Source organism: Taudactylus pleione, unplaced genomic scaffold, assembly GCF_031769625.1.
Source record: "Taudactylus pleione unplaced genomic scaffold, aTauple2 ptg000276l, whole genome shotgun sequence".
NCBI lineage: Eukaryota > Metazoa > Chordata > Amphibia > Anura > Myobatrachidae > Taudactylus > Taudactylus pleione.
Window position 1 is genome coordinate 14,227,369 of NW_028284678.1, and position 22,160 is coordinate 14,249,528.

The following is a 22,160-nucleotide window of genomic DNA, read 5'->3' on the forward strand; positions in this document are numbered from 1 at the left end:
ATATCTAAGGCCATCAGCTAGTATTGTATAAAAGTGACAACATCTGATTGGTTCCAGTGCTATTTATCAGCAGGAACTCGGGGCCTGAACTTCTCATTAACTATGACGTACCGTCCTGTGCCAAAATGTATACTTCATAAGTTGTTTCATTTTAAAGTCCCCTTTGAGTGCCTTTATATATATATATATATATATATATATACTTGTTTTCTCTATAGCTGCTCCCATAGTTCCTGAACCTATTTTTCCAGAAAAATAGCCCTGCCTGCAGCTATACTGCACCAGTTTTATACAAATCTATACACAATCTGTATCAGTGAACAGACTTGAAAGGGTGGATTTTTTTTTTTACGTTATGAATTCAACCAAGTTTAATCCTGCTAATTATTCATCACGTTACAGATGGAGACTCACAGCTTTTTGCTGGTTTGTAAGTTCTTGCTGGGAATCTGCTGAAACAGCTTGATTATTTTATCTCTTTCATCCTGATGAAATACTATGCCGTAAAACCCTGAAAATACCCCAGCTTTCTCTCTGGTCCAGGTGTTCACTAGAGCTATTTTGGGCTCTGCAAGTTCTGCGGTGGTTCTTTATTGAGATGTTAATTTAGTTTATATATGGCTCTGCTACATAATTGTATCTTCATGACAGAGCAACTTTCCGATGACTTTTGGAACCTGGCAATTATAAGAGACAAACCGCGCTTAGGAGCTGATTCAGCAAGGAGCGCTATTCTGCTAATACGCACACAACGCGGTTGCTAATATCAGCGGTGATATGCAAATAATTGTATTCGCATTGCAATCGCAGCCTAACATAAGGACACCCCATCCCATACGATTCACGTCATTAAGCCCCATGCAGAATCACATCTTAAGCCCCGCCCCCTTCATGGAGACCTGCGATCGCCGCGGTCATTCTCCTCATTCTGCCCACTTCACTAGGAAGTGGGCAGAATGCGGGAGAAATGCCTACCCTTCCGGGGGTGCGGGGGGTTACCCGAAAAATCTGGAGCCTCCCGCGAAAACCGGGAGGGTAGGCATGTATGCCCCATCCCCCTTACTCACATCCGTATACTTTAGCAATATAGCAAAATAATCTGTAACATCGAGTAACATCGAACCCATACGCACAGTTAAAGCACTGACACGCCTGCGTTCGCCCAACCCCGCCCCCCCGTTACCACCCATAAACGGTGCTTTCTGTCAATCACTCTGTGAGGGTCTGTGTCACCACTGTGGTCACAGTTCCGATCGCAGTGGCTGGTTCGCGCACTGCGATGTGTATGCATGCGCAGTGCGAAACAATCGATTGCGTGCGTATTAGCAAATGTGTTCCTTGCCGAATCAGGCCCTTATTTTTATATGTATATAAAAATAGCCACTTGTGGCTTTGAGACAATGAGACCAATCATGGATAAATATAACCTCAAAGTTAATCATTATCTCAAAATACAAAAACTAGAAAGAAAAATGTTATATGCCATCCTCGGCCCATTCCAGATCACTTATGAAGCCGTGTTATAAAAGAAGAGTCCTGTTATCTCACAATTATAATATTACACAGTGAGATTGCAATTATTAATTAATTGCACAATCCTCATGTCTTATGCCAATAGTGCCTATGTACAAGGAGGCAAATGAACTGGCAAGCCCAGATGGTGGCATCTGTAGTGGCACAATATTTTGCACAATCTGATGAGTGTACTTGAGTGGTTTGGGGGGATCTTCTTGCTGATTTAGGTTTATAAATGGGACTCAAGGGTTACAGAAAGACCATTTAAGGAAGACATTCCATGTGTAATGTGGATCTGTAGACAATGTTCCTGGACCCAAAAGGACTGGCATTTTGTGGATGATCAGGATGCCCTGGCAATTAGGAGACATCTTATACTTTTATCGGGATGTCCTCTGCCCATGCCAGGGACATTTACTGATATGCCCAGCTAAATCCTTGCCGCCTGTGCGGCAAATCACGCCTCGCACAGAGTGAGACGTGTGCCCGCGAGCGGATACACGCACTCTGTACGCGACTTTGCCTCCATAGTAATGCATGGTGCGATCGCAGTGCACGCCATAACGGACCGTAGCGTATGCAGGTGCGGGGAATCGAATGGCGCCATGTGTGCGCACATTTGTGTAATAGTGCCCTAGTTCATTTTATGACCCATAGTAGTGCCCTAGTTCATTATATGCCCCATAGTAGTGCCCTAGTTCATTATATGCCCATAGTAGTGTAGTAGTTCATTTTATGCCCCTTAGTAGTGTCGTAGTTCATTGTGTGCCCCATATTAGTGCCCTAGTTCATTGTATGCCCCATAGTAGTGCCCTAGTTCATTATATGCCCATAGTAGTGCCCTTGTTTATTATATGCCCATAGTAGCGCCCTAGTTCATTGTATTCCCCATAGTAGTGCCCTAGTTCATTGTATACCCCATAGTAGTGCCCTAGTTCATTATATGCCCATAGTAGTGTCCTATTTCATTTTATGGGCCAGACCCAATTGCTTAGCAGGCAATTTCGGGAACTTGACAACTACATGACCTGGGACTGGTGACCCCTTAGACCTCTGGGCAATATTCACCCTCTGCACCCACTATAGCTACGCCCATGCTCTCACTCTTCAAGACTGGTCCTAAAAGCGAAGCTCTACATGACTGCAAAGGAAATACAGAGAGGAGCTTTTAGCAAGGCATTGGGACTATTAGCGTCCTCACTATAATTAGTTATGTATAGATACATTATTTGCCTTAGTAATAGTATTCTATTACATGCATTCTCACTGATTTAATTAACATGGTTCAGTAAATTCTTTTACCGCTGCATTGTTCACTTTGGTAAATATCTTCTGTTGACCTCACAGTTTATTTTTATCCCCCATCCCCTGTTCATTTCCATTCTTTGCTGTATCTTTGTCTGGCAGCCAGTGTTTTAGCTCTCTAGTAAGGATGAAGAATGCCACCCCTGGACGTGTAGAGCATCTCGAGAGTACCACAATCTCACAGAGGAGAGTGATGCATTACATTCTGTGTAATGTTTTGTCCAGGCCTCGCAGGAGCTCCCCGGCTCTGCCTTAGATAACATCAGCCCCAACATGTTCAGAGAGGAGAATGGATTCATTGAATCACGAATGACACAAATGTGTTTGTCACAAAGCTTTGCATAGAAATCAATAACTAGCTGCTGTTTTCAGCTGGAGGCCCATATAGCAGATTGATGCTATTCAGCAATATGTGGAATCCTGATTTACATCAGGCTCTATGATGCAAGACCAAACGTGGTAACTGCTTGTGCAGCGATCCGCCCTGATCTCATCAGGCACTCAGAGAAGGATTTCAGTCTAAATAGAAGATGCGTCCAACCTCTCAATTACGTTTACTTAACAGAACTCTGTTTCAGTGTCGGGGGTCTGTACATTATGTTAATTAGCGCGGTTCGATCGGACCCCGATAATAAACATACTAACTCTCCGTGAGCGTCCAAAAATCAGCTGTCTCCCCGAATGGCTTCACTGCTCCTTTCAGAGCAGTGAAACTTAGTGCGCCTGTGTGACCTCGAGTTCACGCAGGCGCAGAAAGCCCCGACGTCACATCGGGAGAAAGGAGCCGGACAAGAGTGGAGGGATCCAAAATCCCTCTTCGCAACCCAGGACTCCTTCCCATAGGGAAGGATTGGGATGTGCACTGTGAGAGGTAGCAAACGCCATCTGAAGATGGCGAATGCTCCCGCAGTCAAGCTCCGAAAATATAGTATTTTTGGAGCTTGATTAATTTCTGTCCCCATACTAGTGTACAGATGTAGCCACGCTCATCTATCCCACAATGAGAGTGCATCGCGGCAAGGTTACTTAAGGTTACATTCGCGGTTCTCACCATTCATTGGCTGAGAGACGGAAGATTCACCTCTCTCAGGCAATAAAAGCTCAGCACCGGGATTTCTATACTGAAATCCCACGGTGGTTCGTTCATTCGGGTAGTACTGTCCTTAGAGGACACTACTAAGTTCGTGGGTCTGCGATTTTTAGTTTTTTTTTCTTTTGCCAAGCCCGTGGATGCGAACATGGACAGAAGAGGACATGATCCACGCATAAGAGGAGGTGAGTATGGATTTTTTATTACAGGTACCCTATGGATTAGCTACTTGGAGAAGTGGACGTGATGGCTTCTTGGATACATAGGCGAGTATGTGAGATGGGGAGTGTGAGTGTACACGTGTGTGTGCATGTATGTGTTATTAAACTTGTATTGTCACGGTGTGTTCTATGTTTTTTTAAATATTTATTTTCCTGTGGAACTACAGGTACCAGCAGGCTGGTAATGCCCCGCATGCTGGTACTTGTGGTTCTCCAAGTACCAGCATGAGGGGGAGGCTTGCTGGGACCTGTAGTTCCACAGCAAAAGACAATATTATCTCATCTATTTTTTTACACCACACTACACTATCAACCTGGCACCCACCAGCCAGGGGTGCCGGGGATAGGGATCCCCAGGCTGGGCTAGCTAGCAGTCAGTGGTAATGCTTTGGCTGGGGGACCTGGTGAAAGGGTTTCCCTGGCTGTGTCATTAACCCCCAACTAGAAACAGTCCGGTGTTGGTTCTGGAATTTACAGTGGAATCCTACGCATTTTTTTCCCCTGTATTTCCAGAACCAGGACCAGCTCAGAGCCCAGTGCTGGTTGCACTAAATCGTCTTTTGTGTGTTCTTTATATGTACTAAAGAAAACAGGTTTTGCCCCATCTTCAGGGCCAGCTCTAGCCCTTGTGGAGCTCAGGCGAAAGTTTCCTTTGGTGCACTGAGCTCAGGTGGCGTGGCCATGGGCACAAAAAAGAGACATAAAAGAACTAATTATTAGCTTTGAAACAGTGTTGTGTAAATTAGGCAATTGTTTGTGTGGGTGCTATGGGTTACTGAGCTTCTAAGGTGCCTACACACTTAGCAATATTTTACACGATTTGCCCGATTCCGACGCATCGTGACAACAAATCGTGTAAAATATGTCCTAATCGTGAGAGTCTACTCACGATCACGATGCCAATGTTTGTACCTGCCAGTCACAATCCACTGGAATAGTTAGGAGGCACAATAGATCGTTTGTCACATTGGACAGTTTTTAACTCCAAATCGTGCCCACAACTGCCGGGGAGCTGCTGGGGAGAGTTCAAGGGGAAATCTGACACAATATCGGATCGTGAGCACATCGCCAAGTGTTTAGGCACCTTTAAAGTTGCAGTCATTTACTAATAACACCCAATACATCAGTTTTGCAATTTTGGATTTTCTTACATAAAAAAAAAAAATTTTTTTTTTCAATGGAACTGTGCAAAGATAGGCAGGTAATAGCCTGAGCCCCTGGTGAGTGGATCGGCATTAGGTCCAAGTCACTGTCTGTACCCAAAGGTAGGTAGTATTAGCCTGAGCCCCTGGTGAGTGGCTGGACAATTAGGCCCAGTCCACTCTTTAGTAACAGATAGTTAAGGGGGCTCCTACTATGTGGCATAATGTGCTATAAGGGGCACTACTGTATGGCGTATCGTGAATAAGTAGCACTACTATGTGGCATAATGTGTATAAGTAGCACTACTATGTGGCATAATGTGTATAAGGGTACTACTGTATAGTGTAACGTGAATAAGTAGCACTACTATGTGGCATAATGTGTATAAGGGGTACTACTGTATGGCGTAACGTGAATAAGTAGCACTACTATGTGGCATAATGTGTATAAGTAGCACTACTATGTGGCATAATTAGGGGTGTGCACCGGCCACTTTTCGTGTTTTGTGTTTTGGTTTTGGATCTGGATCTTTCTTCGTGTTTTGGATCTGGATTGGTTTTGCCAAAACCACCCTTCCGTGTTTTGGGTTCTGGGTTTTGTGTTTTGGATCTGTATTTTTTTTTTAAAAAGCATAAAAACAGCTAAAATCACAGAATTTGTTGGTTTCTCTGCTCCTATGCTATTATTAACCTCAATAACCTTAATTTCCACTCATTTCCAGTCTATTCTGAACACCTCACACCTCACAATAGTGTTTTCATGTCCAAAAGGTTGCACCGAGGTAGCTGGATGACTATGCTAAGCGACACGAGTGGGCGGCACAAACACGTGACCCATCTAGGAGTGACACTGCAGTGGCAGACAGGATGGCAGTTAGAAAAACTAGGCCCCAAACTGTACATAATGCAAAGAAAAAAAAGAAGTGCAAGATGGAATTGTCCTTGGGCCCTCCCACCCACCCTTATGTTGTATAAACAGGACATGCACACTTTAACAAATCAATCATTTCAGCGCCAGGGTCTGCCACACAACTGTGGCTGAAATGATTGGTTCGTTTGGGCCCCCACAAAACAAGCTGGCAATTAATGTGTCCCTGCACAAACTGGCTCTACGGAGGCAAGATGTCATCCTCATCCTCCTCATCCACCGATTCCTCACCCTCTTCAGTGTGTACATCCTCATCCTCACAAAGTATTAACTCGTCCCCACTTGAATCCACCACCACAGGTCCCTCTGTACCTTCTGGAGGCTGGTCTCCCTGGAAGAGCTGATAATTCATTTTGATGAACATCATCTTCTCCACATTCTGTGGAAGCAACCTCCTACGCCTTTCGCTGACAAGGTTCCCGGCTGCACTAAACACTCTTTCGGAGTACACACTGGAGGGGGGGCAACTCAGGTAAAATAGAGCCAAATTGTACAGGGGCCTCCAAATTGCCTCTTTTTCCTGCCAGTACAGGTATGGACTGTCTGACATGCCTACTTGGATGCTGTCACCGATGTAATCCTCCACCATTCTGTCAATGGTGACAGTATCATATGCAGTGACAGTAGACATGTCAAAAATTGTGGCCAGGTCCTTCAGTCCGGACCAGATGTCCAAACTTGGTCCTGCCTGCCCTGTATCACCGCCAGCGGGTTGCTTAGGATACCTAAGTTTTTTCCTGGCAGCCCCAGTTGCGGGAGAATATGAAGAAGGAGCCGTTGACGTGTCACGTTCCGCTTCAGCTGACAGTGTGTTCACCAGCAGGTCTTTGCACCTCTGCAGGCTTGTGTCGGCCGGAAAGAGAGACACCACATAGGCTTTAAACCTAGGATCAAGCACGGTGGCCAAAATGTAGTGGTCTGATTTCAACAGATTGACCACCCTGGAATCCTGGCAAAGCGAATGAAGGGCTTCATCCACAAGTCCCACATGCCGAGCGGAATCGCTCCGTCTTAGCTCCTCCTTCACTTTCTCCAGCTGCTTCTGCAAAAGCCTGATGAGGGGAATGACCTGACTCAAGCTGGCTGTGTCTGAACTGACTTCACGTGTGGCAAGTTCGAAGGGCTGGAGAACCTTGCACAACACGGAAATCATTCTCCACTGCGCTTGAGTCAGGTGCATACCCCCTCCTTTGCCTATGTCATAGGTGGATGTATAGGCTTGTATGGCCTTTTGCTGCTCCTCCATCCTCTGAAGCATATAGAGGGTTGAGTTCCACCGCGTCACAACCTCTTGCTTCAGGTGATGGCGGGGCAGGTTCAAGAGTGTTTGCTGGCGCTCCAGTCTTCGGCACGCAGTCGCTGAATGGCGAAAGTGGCCAGAAATTTTTCGGGCCACCCAAAGCGTCTCCTGCACGCCCCTGTCGCTTTTCAGAAAATTCTGCACCACCAAGTTTATTGTGTGAGCAAAACATGGGACGTGCTGGAATTTGCCCAGATGTAATGCCCGCACAATATTGGTGGCGTTGTCAGATATCACAAATCCCCAGGAGAGTCTAAGTGGGGTAAGCCACTGGGCGATGATTTCCCTCAGTTTCTCTAAGAGGTTGTCGGCGGTGTGCCTCTTACTGAAACCGGTGATACACAGCGTAGCCTGCCTTGTAACGAGCTGGCGTTTCTGAGATGCTGCTACTGGTGACGCTGCTGCTGTTGCTGCGTAAGGTGATACATCTACCCAGTGGGCTGTCACAGTCATATAGTCCTTAGTCTGCCCTGTTCCACTTGTCCACATATCCGTGGTTAAGTGGACATTGTGTACAACGGCATTTTTCAGGACACTGAGGACACTTTTTCTGACGTTTCTGTACAGTCTCGGTATCGCCTGCCTAGTGAAGTGGAATCTAGACGGGATTTGGAACCGGGGACACACTACCTCCATCAATTGTCTAAATCCCACTGCACTAATGGCGGATACCGGACGCACGTCTAACACCAACATAGCAGTCAAGGCCTCAGTTATACGTTTTGCTTCAGGATGGCTGCTGTCGTACTTCATCCTCCTCGCTAAGGACTGTTGGAGGGTCAATTGTTTAGTAAAAGTAGTGGTGTTCCTACTTCCTCTCTGGGATGATGAACGACTCCCAGCAGCAGCAACAGCAGCAGCGGCAGCAGTAGGCGTAGCAATGCAGGATCCTCCAGAGGAATCCCGGATAGGAGAGTCAGTCATGCCAGTGACATGGCCTGCAGGACTACTTCCGATCCTGACTAAGGAGGAAATTGACGAGGAGGGAGTTGACGGTGTGGTTTGCAGGCGCTTGGATACAACAGGACAACGGGATTTAGGTGTCCCTGGACTGCTTACGGTCTTAGCCAAAGTTTCTGAACTTGACAGTAACTTTTTATGAACGCGCTGCAGGTGCCGTATAAGGGAGGATGTTCCTAGGTGGTTGACGTCCCTACCCCTACTTATTTCACCTTTACATATGGTACATATGGCAAGACAGTTGTTGTCCGGATTTGGATAGAAATATTGCCAGACCAAAGAGGTGGAATGTTTGGTCTTCTGCCCAGGCATGACCGTGATGGGCTTTTTCATCCCACGGACAACAACTGTCTCCCCCGGAGCCTGATTTAAACAAACCACATCACCATCAGAATCCTCCTCGCCAACTTCCTCCTCAGCGCCAGCTACACCAGTATCCTCATCCTGTTGTACTTCAACAGTGACATCTTCAATTTGCATATCAGCAAGTGGACTGTGGGTGCTCCTTTCAGCACTTGCAGGGGGCGTGCAAATGGTGGAAAGAGCCACCTCTTCCCGTCCAGTGCTGGGAAGGTCAGGCATCGCAACCACCACCACACTTGGACTCTCCTTGGGGATTTGTGATATCTTCTTAGAAAGCACAGTTCTTCGCTGTGCTTTTGCCAGCTTAACTCTTTTGATTTTTTTAGTGGGAGGAGGGCTTCCATCGTCATGTGAAGCTGAACCACTAGTCATGAACATACTAGGGATCGACCTTAGCCGTTCCTTGCCACTCCGTGTCGTAAATGGCATATTGGCAAGTTTACGTTTCTCTTCAGCTGATTTAAATGTCTTTTTCAAGGTCATTTTCCTGAACTTTGCCATTTGGGATTGTATGTGCCCTCTACTATGACATTGGGCATCGGCCTTGGCAGACGACGTTGATGGCATGTTATCGTCTATGTCATGACTAGTGGCAGCAGCTTCAGCACTAGGAGGAAGTGGTTCTTGATCTTTCTCTATTTTATTTTTATCGGAGAAAGTTTGGTCCTCCATTTATGTTATATCGATTTGATATATACGTGAGGCTAAACACAGAAAATAATTTTTTTTTTGGTTTGGACTGGAGTGTACTTTGGGGGTTACAGCACCCTTTAACGGTCAAGCCAGCCGGCCCTTTACTTATGACACAGGCGCACGCTTGGCACTACTTTGTTGATGCACGTGCGGCTACTGCGCACACAATTCACAAACACAGAAAATAATTTTTTTTTGGTTTGGACTGGAGTGTACTTTCGGGGGTTACAGCACCCTTTAACGGTCAAGCCAGCCGGCCCTTTACTTATGACACAGGCGCACGCTTGGCACTACTTTGTTGATGCACGTGCGGCTACTGCGCACACAATTCACAAACACAGAAAATAATTTTTTTTTTGGTTTGGACTGGAGTGTACTTTGGGGGTTACAGCACCCTTTAACGGTCAAGCCAGCCGGCCCTTTACTTATGACACAGGCGCACGCTTGGCACTACTTTGTTGATGCACGTGCGGCTACTGCGCACACAATTCACAAACACAGAAAATAATTTTTTTTTTGGTTTGGACTGGAGTGTACTTTCGGGGGTTACAGCACCCTTAACGGTCAAGCCAGCCGGCCCTTTACTTATGACACAGGCGCACGCTTGGCACTACTTTGTTGATGCACGTGCGGCTACTGCGCACACAATTCACAAACACAGAAAATAATTTTTTTGGGGTTTGGACTGGAGTGTACTTTCGGGGGTTACAGCACCCTTTAACGGTCAAGCCAGCCGGCCCTTTACTTATGACACAGGCGCACGCTTGGCACTACTTTGTTGATGCACGTGCGGCTACTGCGCACACAATTCACAAACACAGAAAATAATTTTTTTTTTTGGTTTGGACTGGAGTGTACTCTCGGGGGTTACAGCACCCTTTAACGGTCAAGCCAGCCGGCCCTTTACTTATGACACAGGCGCACGCTTGGCACTACTTTGTTGATGCACGTGCGGCTACTGCGCACACAATTCACAAACACAGAAAATAATTTTTTTTTGGTTTGGACTGGAGTGTACTTTCGGGGGTTACAGCACCCTTTAACGGTCAAGCCAGCCGGCCCTTTACTTATGACACAGGCGCACGCTTGGCACTACTTTGTTGATGCACGTGCGGCTACTGCGCACACAATTCACAAACACAGAAAATAATTTTTTTTTTGGTTTGGACTGGAGTGTACTTTGGGGGTTACAGCACCCTTTAACGGTCAAGCCAGCCGGCCCTTTACTTATGACACAGGCGCACACTTGGCACTACTTTGTTGATGCACGTGCGGCTACTGCGCACACAATTCACAAACACAGAAAATAATTTTTTTTTTGGTTGGGACTGGAGTGTACTCTCGGGGGTTACAGCACCCTTAACGGTCAAGCCAGCCGGCCCTTTACTTATGACACAGGCGCACGCTTGGCACTAGTTTGTTGATGCACGTGCGGCTACTGCGCACACAATTCACAAACACAGAAAATAATTTTTTTTTTGGTTTGGACTGGAGTGTACTTTGGGGGTTACAGCACCCTTTAACGGTCAAGCCAGCCGGCCCTTTACTTATGACACAGGCGCACGCTTGGCACTACTTTGTTGATGCACGTGCGGCTACTGCGCACACAATTCACAAACACAGAAAATAATTTTTTTTTTGGTTTGGACTGGAGTGTACTTTCGGGGGTTACAGCACCCTTAACGGTCAAGCCAGCCGGCCCTTTACTTATGACACAGGCGCACGCTTGGCACTACTTTGTTGATGCACGTGCGGCTACTGCGCACACAATTCACAAACACAGAAAATAATTTTTTTTTTGGTTTGGACTGCAGTGTACTTTCGGGGGTTACAGCACCCTTAACGGTCAAGCCAGCCGGCCCTTTACTTATGACACAGGCGCACGCTTGGCACTACTTTGTTGATGCACGTGCGGCTACTGCGCACACAATTCACAAACACAGAAAATAATTTTTTGGGGGTTTGGACTGGAGTGTACTTTCGGGGGTTACAGCACCCTTTAACGGTCAAGCCAGCCGGCCCTTTACTTATGACACAGGCGCACGCTTGGCACTACTTTGTTGATGCACGTGCGGCTACTGCGCACACAATTCACAAACACAGAAAATAATTTTTTTTTGGTTTGGACTGGAGTGTACTTTCGGGGGTTACAGCACCCTTTAACGGTCAAGCCAGCCGGCCCTTTACTTATGACACAGGCGCACGCTTGGCACTACTTTGTTGATGCACGTGCGGCTACTGCGCACACAATTCACAAACACAGAAAATATATTATTTTTTTAGCACTTGGGGGGAGCACCCCTGATGGACAGAGCACCCCCTGGACAACACTACAGCACCCCTTTAGGTCTGGGACACTGCACAGGACTTTGGAGTGGACACAGCCCCTATGGAGAACTGACTGCACAACACAGTCCAGCCAGCCCCTATGGACTTTGAAGTAGTGGACACAGCCCCTATTAACAACAGCAGCACAGCACAACACAGCCAGCCCCTATGGACTTTGAAGTAGTGGACAACAGCAGCACTACACTACACTACACTACACTACACTACACAGCCCTAACTCCCACCCTCCCTCTTCACTGTCCACAGCCGAGTGAGAAAATGGCGCCGACGCGGGTACCTTATATAGGATCCAAAACCCGCGAGACTCGGAAGGCGGGATGATGAAGTTTTGCCTCGATTTCAGATCCGAGTCAGGCGGGAAAAGTCGAGCCTGACTCGGATCGGACTCGGATCGGGGGGGCTCGTGGGGGTTCGGATTTCAGAAATCCGAACCCGCTCACCCCTAGGCATAATGTGTATAAGGGTACTACTGTATAGTGTAACGTGAATAAGTAGCACTACTATGTGGCATAATGTGTATAAGGGGTACTACTGTATGGCGTAACGTGAATAAGTAGCACTACTATGTGGCATAATGTGTATAAAGCATTGGTTCCCAAACTGGGTGCCGTGGCACCCTGGGGTGCCTCAGGGCACTTGCAGGGGGTGCCTCAGGTTGGTGGTCAAGTACCAAATTAAATCATTTTTAGTTAATGTGATAGGCAAAACCAGTGCTAATGGCTGCCAATCAAAAAATATGTGGACAAAAAGAAGCACAGCCCTGTCACCCACCACATAACTGACCCTAAGGATGACATATAAGCACAATTTTCTTAATTTAATGATTGCTGAATTTCTCAATAAGAAAACTTTTGGCCCAGGGGTGCCGTGGAAAAACTTTTGGCCCAGGGGTGCCGTGCAAAAGGAGCAGTGCCGTGATTCAAAAAAGTTTGGGAACCACTGGTATAAGGGGTACTACTGTGTGGCATAACATGAATAAGTAGCACTACTATGTGGCATAATGTGTATAAGGGGTACTACTGTATGGCGTAACGTGAATAAGGGGTAAATATGAAACACTAAAGAGACATGTCAAGAGGACCAACAGTTTGCAGGGGGGCGTCGAACACACCCTAACACCGACCCTGTGTCGGTACTTGAGGGCTGGAGTTGACAACCACTGATATACAGCATATCAAACTGTTTTTTGGCGTTTAGTTCCTCTTTAAGGTAATTAAAGATGTATCCGTATGATCGAAGGCTGCATTCTTATGCATTATTATTTAGGCTGACTGTGAATTGACAATACAGATAGAGTAGACATTACTGCACGTATAGTTCACCAGGGAGAGTGATAACAGAAACCTGTGCCGGTGTTTTGCTCCTAGCCGTGTGTCCCTTCACCGATCTGCCTTCTCCTCATAAACAAATAAAGGCAGTCGGGGAGCATCTATCTTTCTGCTGAGGTTTAAACGAAACATATAGACTCTTTTTAGAACAAACATTTCAAACAAGATCTCTCATGCAGACGGAGATTATAGAGATAAAGTTTCCTCATTTGTATATATAACACATTCTTTGTTCATTTGCATAAGATGGGCATTCTGTAAAGACACCTGCTGAATAACTTGTTTCCTGCGCACATTAGTCCAATCTTTGATTCCATCAGTGTGCGAGAGAAGTACTCTGACAAAGTGCATCATTTCACGCTTACTGCTGGAACAGGATCCCAGCTAATGGATTTCATGCGGATTCTGATGCCGATACTCCATGATAGCTGAGGCATAAGATAGTGGCTGCAGGAAAAGTAATGTGCAGGATTAATATTTACAGTCACAGTTTACATCATTAGATTGCACCCAAATTGTCTTGTATTACAGGGACAGTTCTAGTCCAAGTGACCCAGGGCAAAAAGACCCCGACCCCCAAAAATAAAAAGGATTTACTCTGCCATCTCTCAACAAATCTCTCTCTCTCTCCTTATGTGCCTTAATACTGTAGTATATACATATCCCTACTTATAAAAGCCTCGATACTGTAATATATACATATCCCTACTTATGTGCCTCATTACTGTTATATACATATCCCTACTTATGTGACTCATTACTGTAATATATACTTATCCCTACTTATGTGCCTCTTTACTGTAATATATACATAGCCCTACTTATGTGCCTCATTACTGTAATACTGTATATACATAGCCCTACTTATGTGCCTCCTTATTGTATTATATACACATCCCTACTTATGTGCCTCATTACTGTAATGTATACATATCCCTACTTATGTGCCTCATTACTGTATTATATACATAGCCCTACTTATGTTCCACAATACTGTAATATATACATAGCCCTACTTATGTGCCTCATTACTGTAATACTGTATATACATAGCCCTACTTATGTGCCTCCTTATTGTATTATATACATATCCCTACTTATGTGCCTCATTACTGTAATGTATACATATCCCTACTTATGTGTCTCAATACTGTAATGTATACATATCCCTACTCATGTGCCTCATTACTGTAATATATACATATCCCTACTTATGTGCCTCAATACTATAATATATACATATCCCTACGTATGTGCCTCAATACTGTAATATATACATATCCCTACTTATGTACCTCAATACTGTAATATATACATATCCCTACTTATGTACCTCAATACTGTAATATATACATATCCCTACTAATGTGCCTCAATACTGTAATATATACATATCCCTACTTATGTGCCTCAATACTGTAATATATACATATCCCTACTTAGGTACCTCAATACTGTAATATATACATATCCCTACTTATGTACCTCAATACTATAATATACACATATCCCTACTCATGTGCCTCATTACTGTAATATATACATATCCCTACTTATGTGCCTCATTACTGTAATACTGTATATACATAGCCCTACTTATGTACCTCAATACTGTAATATATACATATCCCTACTTATGTGCCTCAATACTGTAATATATACATATCCCTACTTATGTGCCTCAATACTGTAATATATACATATCCCTACTTAGGTACCTCAATACTGTAATATATACATATCCCTACTTATGTACCTCAATACTGTAATATACACATATCCCTACTCATGTGCCTCATTACTGTAATATATACATATCCCTACTTATGTGCCTCATTACTGTAATACTGTATATACATAGCCCTACTTATGTGCCTCAATACTGTAATATATACATATCCCTACTTATGTACCTCAATACTGTAATATACACATATCCCTACTCATGTGCCTCATTACTGTAATATAACCATACTTGCCAACTCTCCGTAATTGTCAGTGAGAATCCCTGAAATAGTAGTGATCTCCCCGACTCCATGAAGGTCTAGCAAACTCCCTAATTGCACCTTACCCCCATTATATAGCTGTTATATACTTTGATAAATAAAGAAATCAGAGATATATACATTTAAACTGTATAATCAGTGCCATTTCCCTGCATTGGTTATACGGCACAATGATCCCTATGGCTACATAAATGTTCACATAAGGTTTTTCGCGGCCACTTACAGATGGGTCCTCATACATCTAGCCTCCTTGCGAGTTAAACAGCCCTTCTAGTCGCGCCATGCCGTGACTCAGTAGCGCCGAGCGTATTTTGTGTGACCTTTTACCTTCAAATGCATCTTATTTGCACAGCGATGCGAATAAATAGTACAAGCAGCTTCTGCTGATTAAAATATTATGCAGCATGCCTATGTTCATTGTGTGTCTGTAGGTGTATCTGCATGCGAAACGCTACGTTACACTGTCACCGGCTATAACTCTATAACGTAGCGTTTTACATGCAGATACACCGGCACTCGCTCACTAAATATAGGCGTGCTGCATATCATTTTAATCTATTCGCGTCACTGTGCGAATAAGACACATTTGATGGTAAAAAGTCGCACAAAAGACGCTCAGCGCTACCAAGTCAACCAGAGCTCCCGTGTTATGTGTGGCTTGACTTGTAGCGAACAGAGGATAGATGTATGTAGACACATCTGTATATGGAATCCCTTGTAAAACACAACACATGAGCAAGTCCTGGAAAGTATCAGTGTGTTCTCATCAACAAATAGATCTTACTAACTTCTTTGCGGCACGCTTATATTTGGATGTAAGTGAAATGGAATGCAATCGGGAAGCCCGACAGCCGGCTTCCCGACTGCATTATCCCGGCGTCTAAATCTAGACGCCTGTCATTTTTCAAACGCCGGGAGACCGGTGCCCGGCATTCCGATCGAAGGGATGCCGGGCGCCGCCAGCCGACAGGGCGAGGGTTAGGTTTAGGGTGGGACTTAGGTTTAGGCAGCGGGGAAGGGGGGGGGGTTAGGGTTAGGCACTTAGAGGGGGGATTAGGGTTAGGCACAGGGGGGGAGGTTAGGGTTAGGCACCCCTAAGGAGGCTTAGGGTTAGGGGGGTTAGGTTAGTAGATACTTACCTTAGGACGATCGGGATTTCCAGCGCTGTCGGGCTTCCGCTGCCGGGCTCTGCTGTTTTGTTGGCCTGCCGCTGCTGGGATTCGAACTCCCGGCCATGTGGCCGCCGGGAAATCATACCGATTCCAGTGAAATGTATGACACGCCTCTCAGATGTAGCAGTACACGCCCACTTTACCACCGCGTCTCATAGGTGTTGCTTTCACAATCGTCCTGAAAAGCTTTTTCAAAACTAGGCAATAATGATATATACTTATCCCTACTTATGTGCCTCATTACTGTAATATATACTTATCCCTACTTATGTGCCTCTTTACTATTATATATTCATATCCCTACGTATGTGCCTCATTACTGTAATATATACATATCCCTACTTATGTACCTCTTTACTGTAATATATACTTATCCCTACTTATGTGCCTCATTACTGTAATATATACATATCCCTACTTATGTGCCTCATTACTGTAATATATACATATCCCTACTTATGTGCCTCATTACTGTAATATATACTTATCCCTACTTATGTGCCTCTTTACTGTAATATATACTTATCCCTACTTATGTGCCTCATTACTGTAATATATACATATCCCTACTTATGTGCCTCATTACTGTATTATATACATATCCCTACTTATGTGCCTCAGTACTGTAATACATACATATCCCTACTTATGTGCCTCATTACTGTAATACATACTTATCTCTACTTATGTGCCTCTTTACTGTAATATATACATATCCCTACTTATGTACCTCTTTACTGTAATATATACTTATCCCTACTTATGTGCCTCTTTACTGTAATATATACATATCCCTACTTATGTACCTCTTTACTGTAATATATACTTATCCCTACTTATGTGCCTCATTACTGTAATATATACATATCCCTACTTATGTGCCTCATTACTGTAATATATACATAACCCTACTTATGTACCTCTTTACTGTAATATATACATATCCCTACTTATGTACCTCTTTACTGTAATATATACATATCCCTACTTATGTGCCTCGTTACTGTAATATATACAGATCCCTACTTATGTGCCTCGTTACTGTAATATATACAGATCCCTACTTATGTGCCTCATTACTATAATACAGATAGAGTATCCCAAATCCAAATATTCCGAAATACAGCGAAAGTGGGATACGGCGTAAAACGTATCCCATTGTAACCCCTCGGAGCTGACAGCCACCACAGTGCCGACGTGCCAACATTGTCGCAAGTTGTGGTTTTAAATTCACAATCAGTTCGCTCCCTAAACCCATGACATCATGAAGTCACGCCTAGGGGACAGGGCCAACGGCCCTGGGAACTAGAGCACTCCAGGACATTCCAGGCAGCTCCATTGGCTGTAGTGTGCCAGCCCAAAGAGTCCCTTGGACGCTCTGGGCAGCTCTGCAGTAGCGCTACTGGCTGCAGGGTGCCGTTCCAGGTACCCCACAAGCGACATGCAGGTGTTGCCCCCAGGGCCTGTGTAACCGTCCCTCTCGCACAGCCTTGTGTAAATACCTTTTTTTCTCCTTCCTTTCACCCAGAACCTGACTAAGACCCCCATGGGGCCCTGAGCAAGATACTGTGTTAGGGCCACCTTTCCCTCACTCCTTTTGTCAAAAACAAACACACAAAAACAGGTTAAAGCAAAGGTTCCCAAACTTTCTTAGATTATGGCAACTCTAGGCCAAACGTTTCTTATTGAGAAATTCAGGAAACATTATTAAATTACGTTAATTGTGCAATGCAGTCATCCATAGGCTCAGTTATGCGCTGGCGGACAGGATTGCACTTCCGTTTGTCCATTTATTTTATAATCGGTGGCCACGGCCACTGGCTTTGCCTATCACATCAACTTTAAATAATTTGATTTAGCCCTGGATCACCCAAGCCATGGCACCCCTACAAGTTCCCTGTGGCACCCAAAGTCGCCACGACACCCAGTTTGGAAACCACTTGGTTAAAGCAATCTGAGCAACTCAGTCCCCAGTGAGTCCTAGGCTGGAGCTTAGGTTGCCTAATGGATTACCTATTTGCCAGCTTTGCTTTCACCTGCTTCCATTTCCCCTCAGTGAACTTAGACTTGTCTACTTCTCTAAGCAGGATGTCACCAGATAGATGAAAGCAAAGACACATTGCCCCTGTCCGTCTGCGACATCACTATTAGTGCGGATTTGCTCCAGCCCTATAGATCCAACTTAAATGGGACCAATCTCACTAATGCCACTTCTCTGCCCCACATTACCATATACACTACTAAGTGGATGAAGCTTAAATGGCACAAGAGCTTTACATTTTCTATACTTCTGCTCTGCATGCGCTGTGCTGCGCCATTTGTCTCACATAAACCCGCTCAATCTGCGTATCTTTATCCCTAAGTGGCTTGACTTCCAAAGCCCAGCATTAAACCAGGCCTGTAAAACTTCCCATCTTATAGAGCTTTTTAACAAATATGGCTAATTACTTTTTTTTTTTGCCGAGCTATCACAAGAGATCTTTAATATCCAGTCCCAGGGATTTTACTGTTCAACTAATTCACTTATTATTTTCTCCCCTAGGATTAATTCGCCTGCAAGAACTCATCAAGGCTCCATCAAGATACAACATCAAAATAAAAATTCGCCAATTACCCTCAGGAAACAAAGACGCCCGTCCTCTGCTCAAAGAGATGAAGAAAGCCAAGGAATTTTATGTGATATTTGATTGCTCGCATGAAACTGCGGCCGAGATCCTCAAACAGGTAAGACAAGTTACTTTTTATTTTTGTACCTTCAAAGTGACAGTTCTGCTTGCATACAGCACATCAAGGCGGGAACACGGCCATGCATTTCTCCATTAATTTATCCTTTTCATAATGAAAAGATCACAAAATACCTTGACTTCACTACCTTGATTTTATCTAGTGTTCGATGGAACACTACGTCTAATAAATGAGAATGTTTCTCCTTAAAGAGAACCTGTTTTTATATGAACTAGATACTTGTGTAAATAATTTGGAAAAACAATGACATCTTTCACCCAGGGGTGGCAGTGATTAAAGGACATAGGTCCTCATTTATCAACGAGCTTTATCATTCATAACGAGTGATGAAACTTTTTGCATATGATAAATGGTGCTCCAGCCAATCAGCTCTCAACTGTCAAATTTCAAACAGAGACAGGAGCTGATTGGCTGGAGCACCATTATCATACTGTACGTAACAAAGTTTATCACTGGTTGTGAATGATCAAACTCGCTGATAAATGAGGCCCATCTGGCTAATCTGCTGCACTAGAAAGCTAATAACTGTGCCCGGCATTTGGTAGGCGGCACTTGGTCAGCCCCCGATCCACGTTACTGCTGTCAGTGCTCTTGAGTGGTAAATAGTACTCATGTGTATTATGCTGGCCAGCCTTGGAGAGACCGAGCGCTGTCCAGTAAGTGATTAGCATAGCGGGCACACCTCTTACCTGTTGCCCTGGTGAGAACCTTTTGTAGACTGACTGTGGGACTGATTCAGCAAGGATCGCAACTGTGATTACGCACACTATCAGCCGATTGTTGCGTTCTGTGCATGCATGGCAGTGCGCGTGCGTGAACCGGCCACTGCGATCCGGACTGCGATCGCAGTGACTACGCAGAGTGATTGACAGGAAGTGCCGTTTGGAGCAAGGTGACGGGGGGGGGGGGGGGGGGAATCGACGAAATGCAGGCATGCCGGTGCGTTTGAATGCCGTTGCAGGAGCATGCATAAAATATCCACTGCGATGCCATACGCAGATTGAGTATATACTGCGTGCGATGAGGCTGGCAACTCCTAAGTAAGGTCAGAGCTTGTGCAAGTGTGCGTGAGGCTGCGATGGTACTCCATGTTACCAATGGTTCTGCAGTCTTGCTAAGTATTGCGGATGTGTGTAAGGAAAGGTGGGCGTCCTTATGTAGTGCTGCAACGGCATAGCAATCACAATGGATTAACGTATCATCAAAGTGAGACTGCGTGCGTAATCGCAGCCGCGATCGCAGTTGCAATCCTTACTGAATCAAGCCCTATGCACCTAGAACATCAACAGCAGTAAACGAATTATGTCTACATTTTCTAAACCCAGAAATCCTTATATTGCAAAGGACAGCTCTCACCGGCAGTGCTGTCCTTTGTGATTTTCTTCAAGCATTAGTAAACGCCGTCATGCTTGCGATGAGTGGTGGGATGCATCACATTCAGAATGTGATGTGTCATGATTGTGTCTCTCCCTGAATGTTCTCATTGTTGGAGTATGAAGTCCTGGCACTGCTTGATGATCTGTAGTCAAGCATGACTATTGGTTCATCCCGAGTTACAGCATATTCTGCATGTAGGGTTTGGTTACAAGGTACAGGACCTTAAACTGGTGTGTACAGTGGTCATTATGTCGAAATGGTCTGAATGTCAACATTCAGAATGTCGATATGGAAGTAATGTTTACATTGTGAATGTCAATAGTCACAACGTCGACATTACAGGGTTAGGCTGCGTTCAGGGTTAGGGCTCTAACAGTAGAAAAACATAATATCGACATTTTGTACCACACCCCTTAAATCTGTTAAAACGGAGTCTTCTGACATATTGTAGGTAGATTTATAGTTAAGGTATATCTATATACTTCTCAATAAGGGCCTGATTCGGAGTTGGACGCAGTATTGGTGTTAGAATTCTTAGTGCTCGGAGGCCCAGTAAATATTCGGACTTGCGGTCTGTGAATTTTAGTGGGCGTACCTGGGAGAAAGCAGGGGGGTGATTAAGCCGACGCAGGTGTGTTGCTGAAAGTAGCTTCGTCCAGAGACCCTGATCCGCTCACACAGGATGCAATACGGAGACGGAGGAACTGCACCTGCCATACGGTTGGTGCAAGTATTGGTGGTGCACCGAAGGTGCATCTAAAGATCCACAGAGAGAAAAATACGCTTTCAGAAGATGCTGCAAGTGGGCGTCTGAGTTATAAGAAAATAAGATGAAGACGCTACCACGACAAAGGACATACTGTACCTGCGCCTGTCTCAGAATCAGCCCCTAAGGGGGAGTTGTATCAATAAAAAAATAATGCGGTAAAACTTCACAAAACTACCATTTACTGCAGTGCATATGTTTCCCAGGGTGTACAGTATTTAAGTGGTCTGAGATATCCGCAAAAGACCGCCGACACTGCAAGCCACATGGAATTCTACCGGGGCTGCCTGGTGCCCATATGCAGCATGCTCCAGAAAGTGTAACTATAGACGGCGTTGCCTATAGAAGCCTATGGACATCTTTCGTGATGCTTCGCTGGAGAGGGATCTCGGCAGCGGCAGCCCGACACAGGTGGAAATCCCGAACGTTGGAAGGTAAGTATAAATTATTAATTCTACCCCCTAACCCTCCCTTAGGGGTGCCTAACCCTAACCTCCCTTCCCCGCCGCCTAAACCTAAGTGCCCGGAGGGGGGGGGTGCCTAACCCTAACCTACCCACGGGGGTGCCTAGCTCCATCCTCCCCTTCCCCTAGCCTGAACCTAACCTTCCGGGGGGTGTCTAACCCTAAGTTCCCCCCGGGAGCCCTAACCCCCGCGCGGCTGTCCGCGCCCGGCATCCCTTCGATCAGGGTCTCCCGGCGTAGGTAAAATGACAGACGGCGACTTTTCGACACCTGTCATTTAACACTTGCCGAGATTTAGCAGTCAGGAAGCCGTCCGCCGGCTTCCCGACTGTTTCCCCATAGCCGCATAGGCTTGTTCAGAGGTTCGCTGTGCGACCGGATGTGAGACGCCGACAGTGGGCATCTCTGTGCACAAGACGGCGCCTGAGTCATTAGC

At 45.2% G+C, this 22,160-nt stretch overlaps 1 protein-coding gene across 10 annotated transcripts in view; it reads left to right on the forward strand.

The window, feature by feature from the left end:
• Nucleotides 1–22,160, forward strand: part of GRIK1 (glutamate ionotropic receptor kainate type subunit 1) — a 547,486-nt gene that overhangs the window by 276,295 nt on the left and 249,031 nt on the right. For all 10 annotated transcript variants that reach the window (XM_088481658.1, XM_088481656.1, XM_088481659.1 and 7 more), the window contains exon 4: nt 18,915–19,096. In XM_088481658.1, the coding sequence (XP_088337784.1) occupies nt 18,915–19,096 (182 nt within the window). The remainder of the gene's footprint in view (nt 1–18,914; nt 19,097–22,160) is intronic.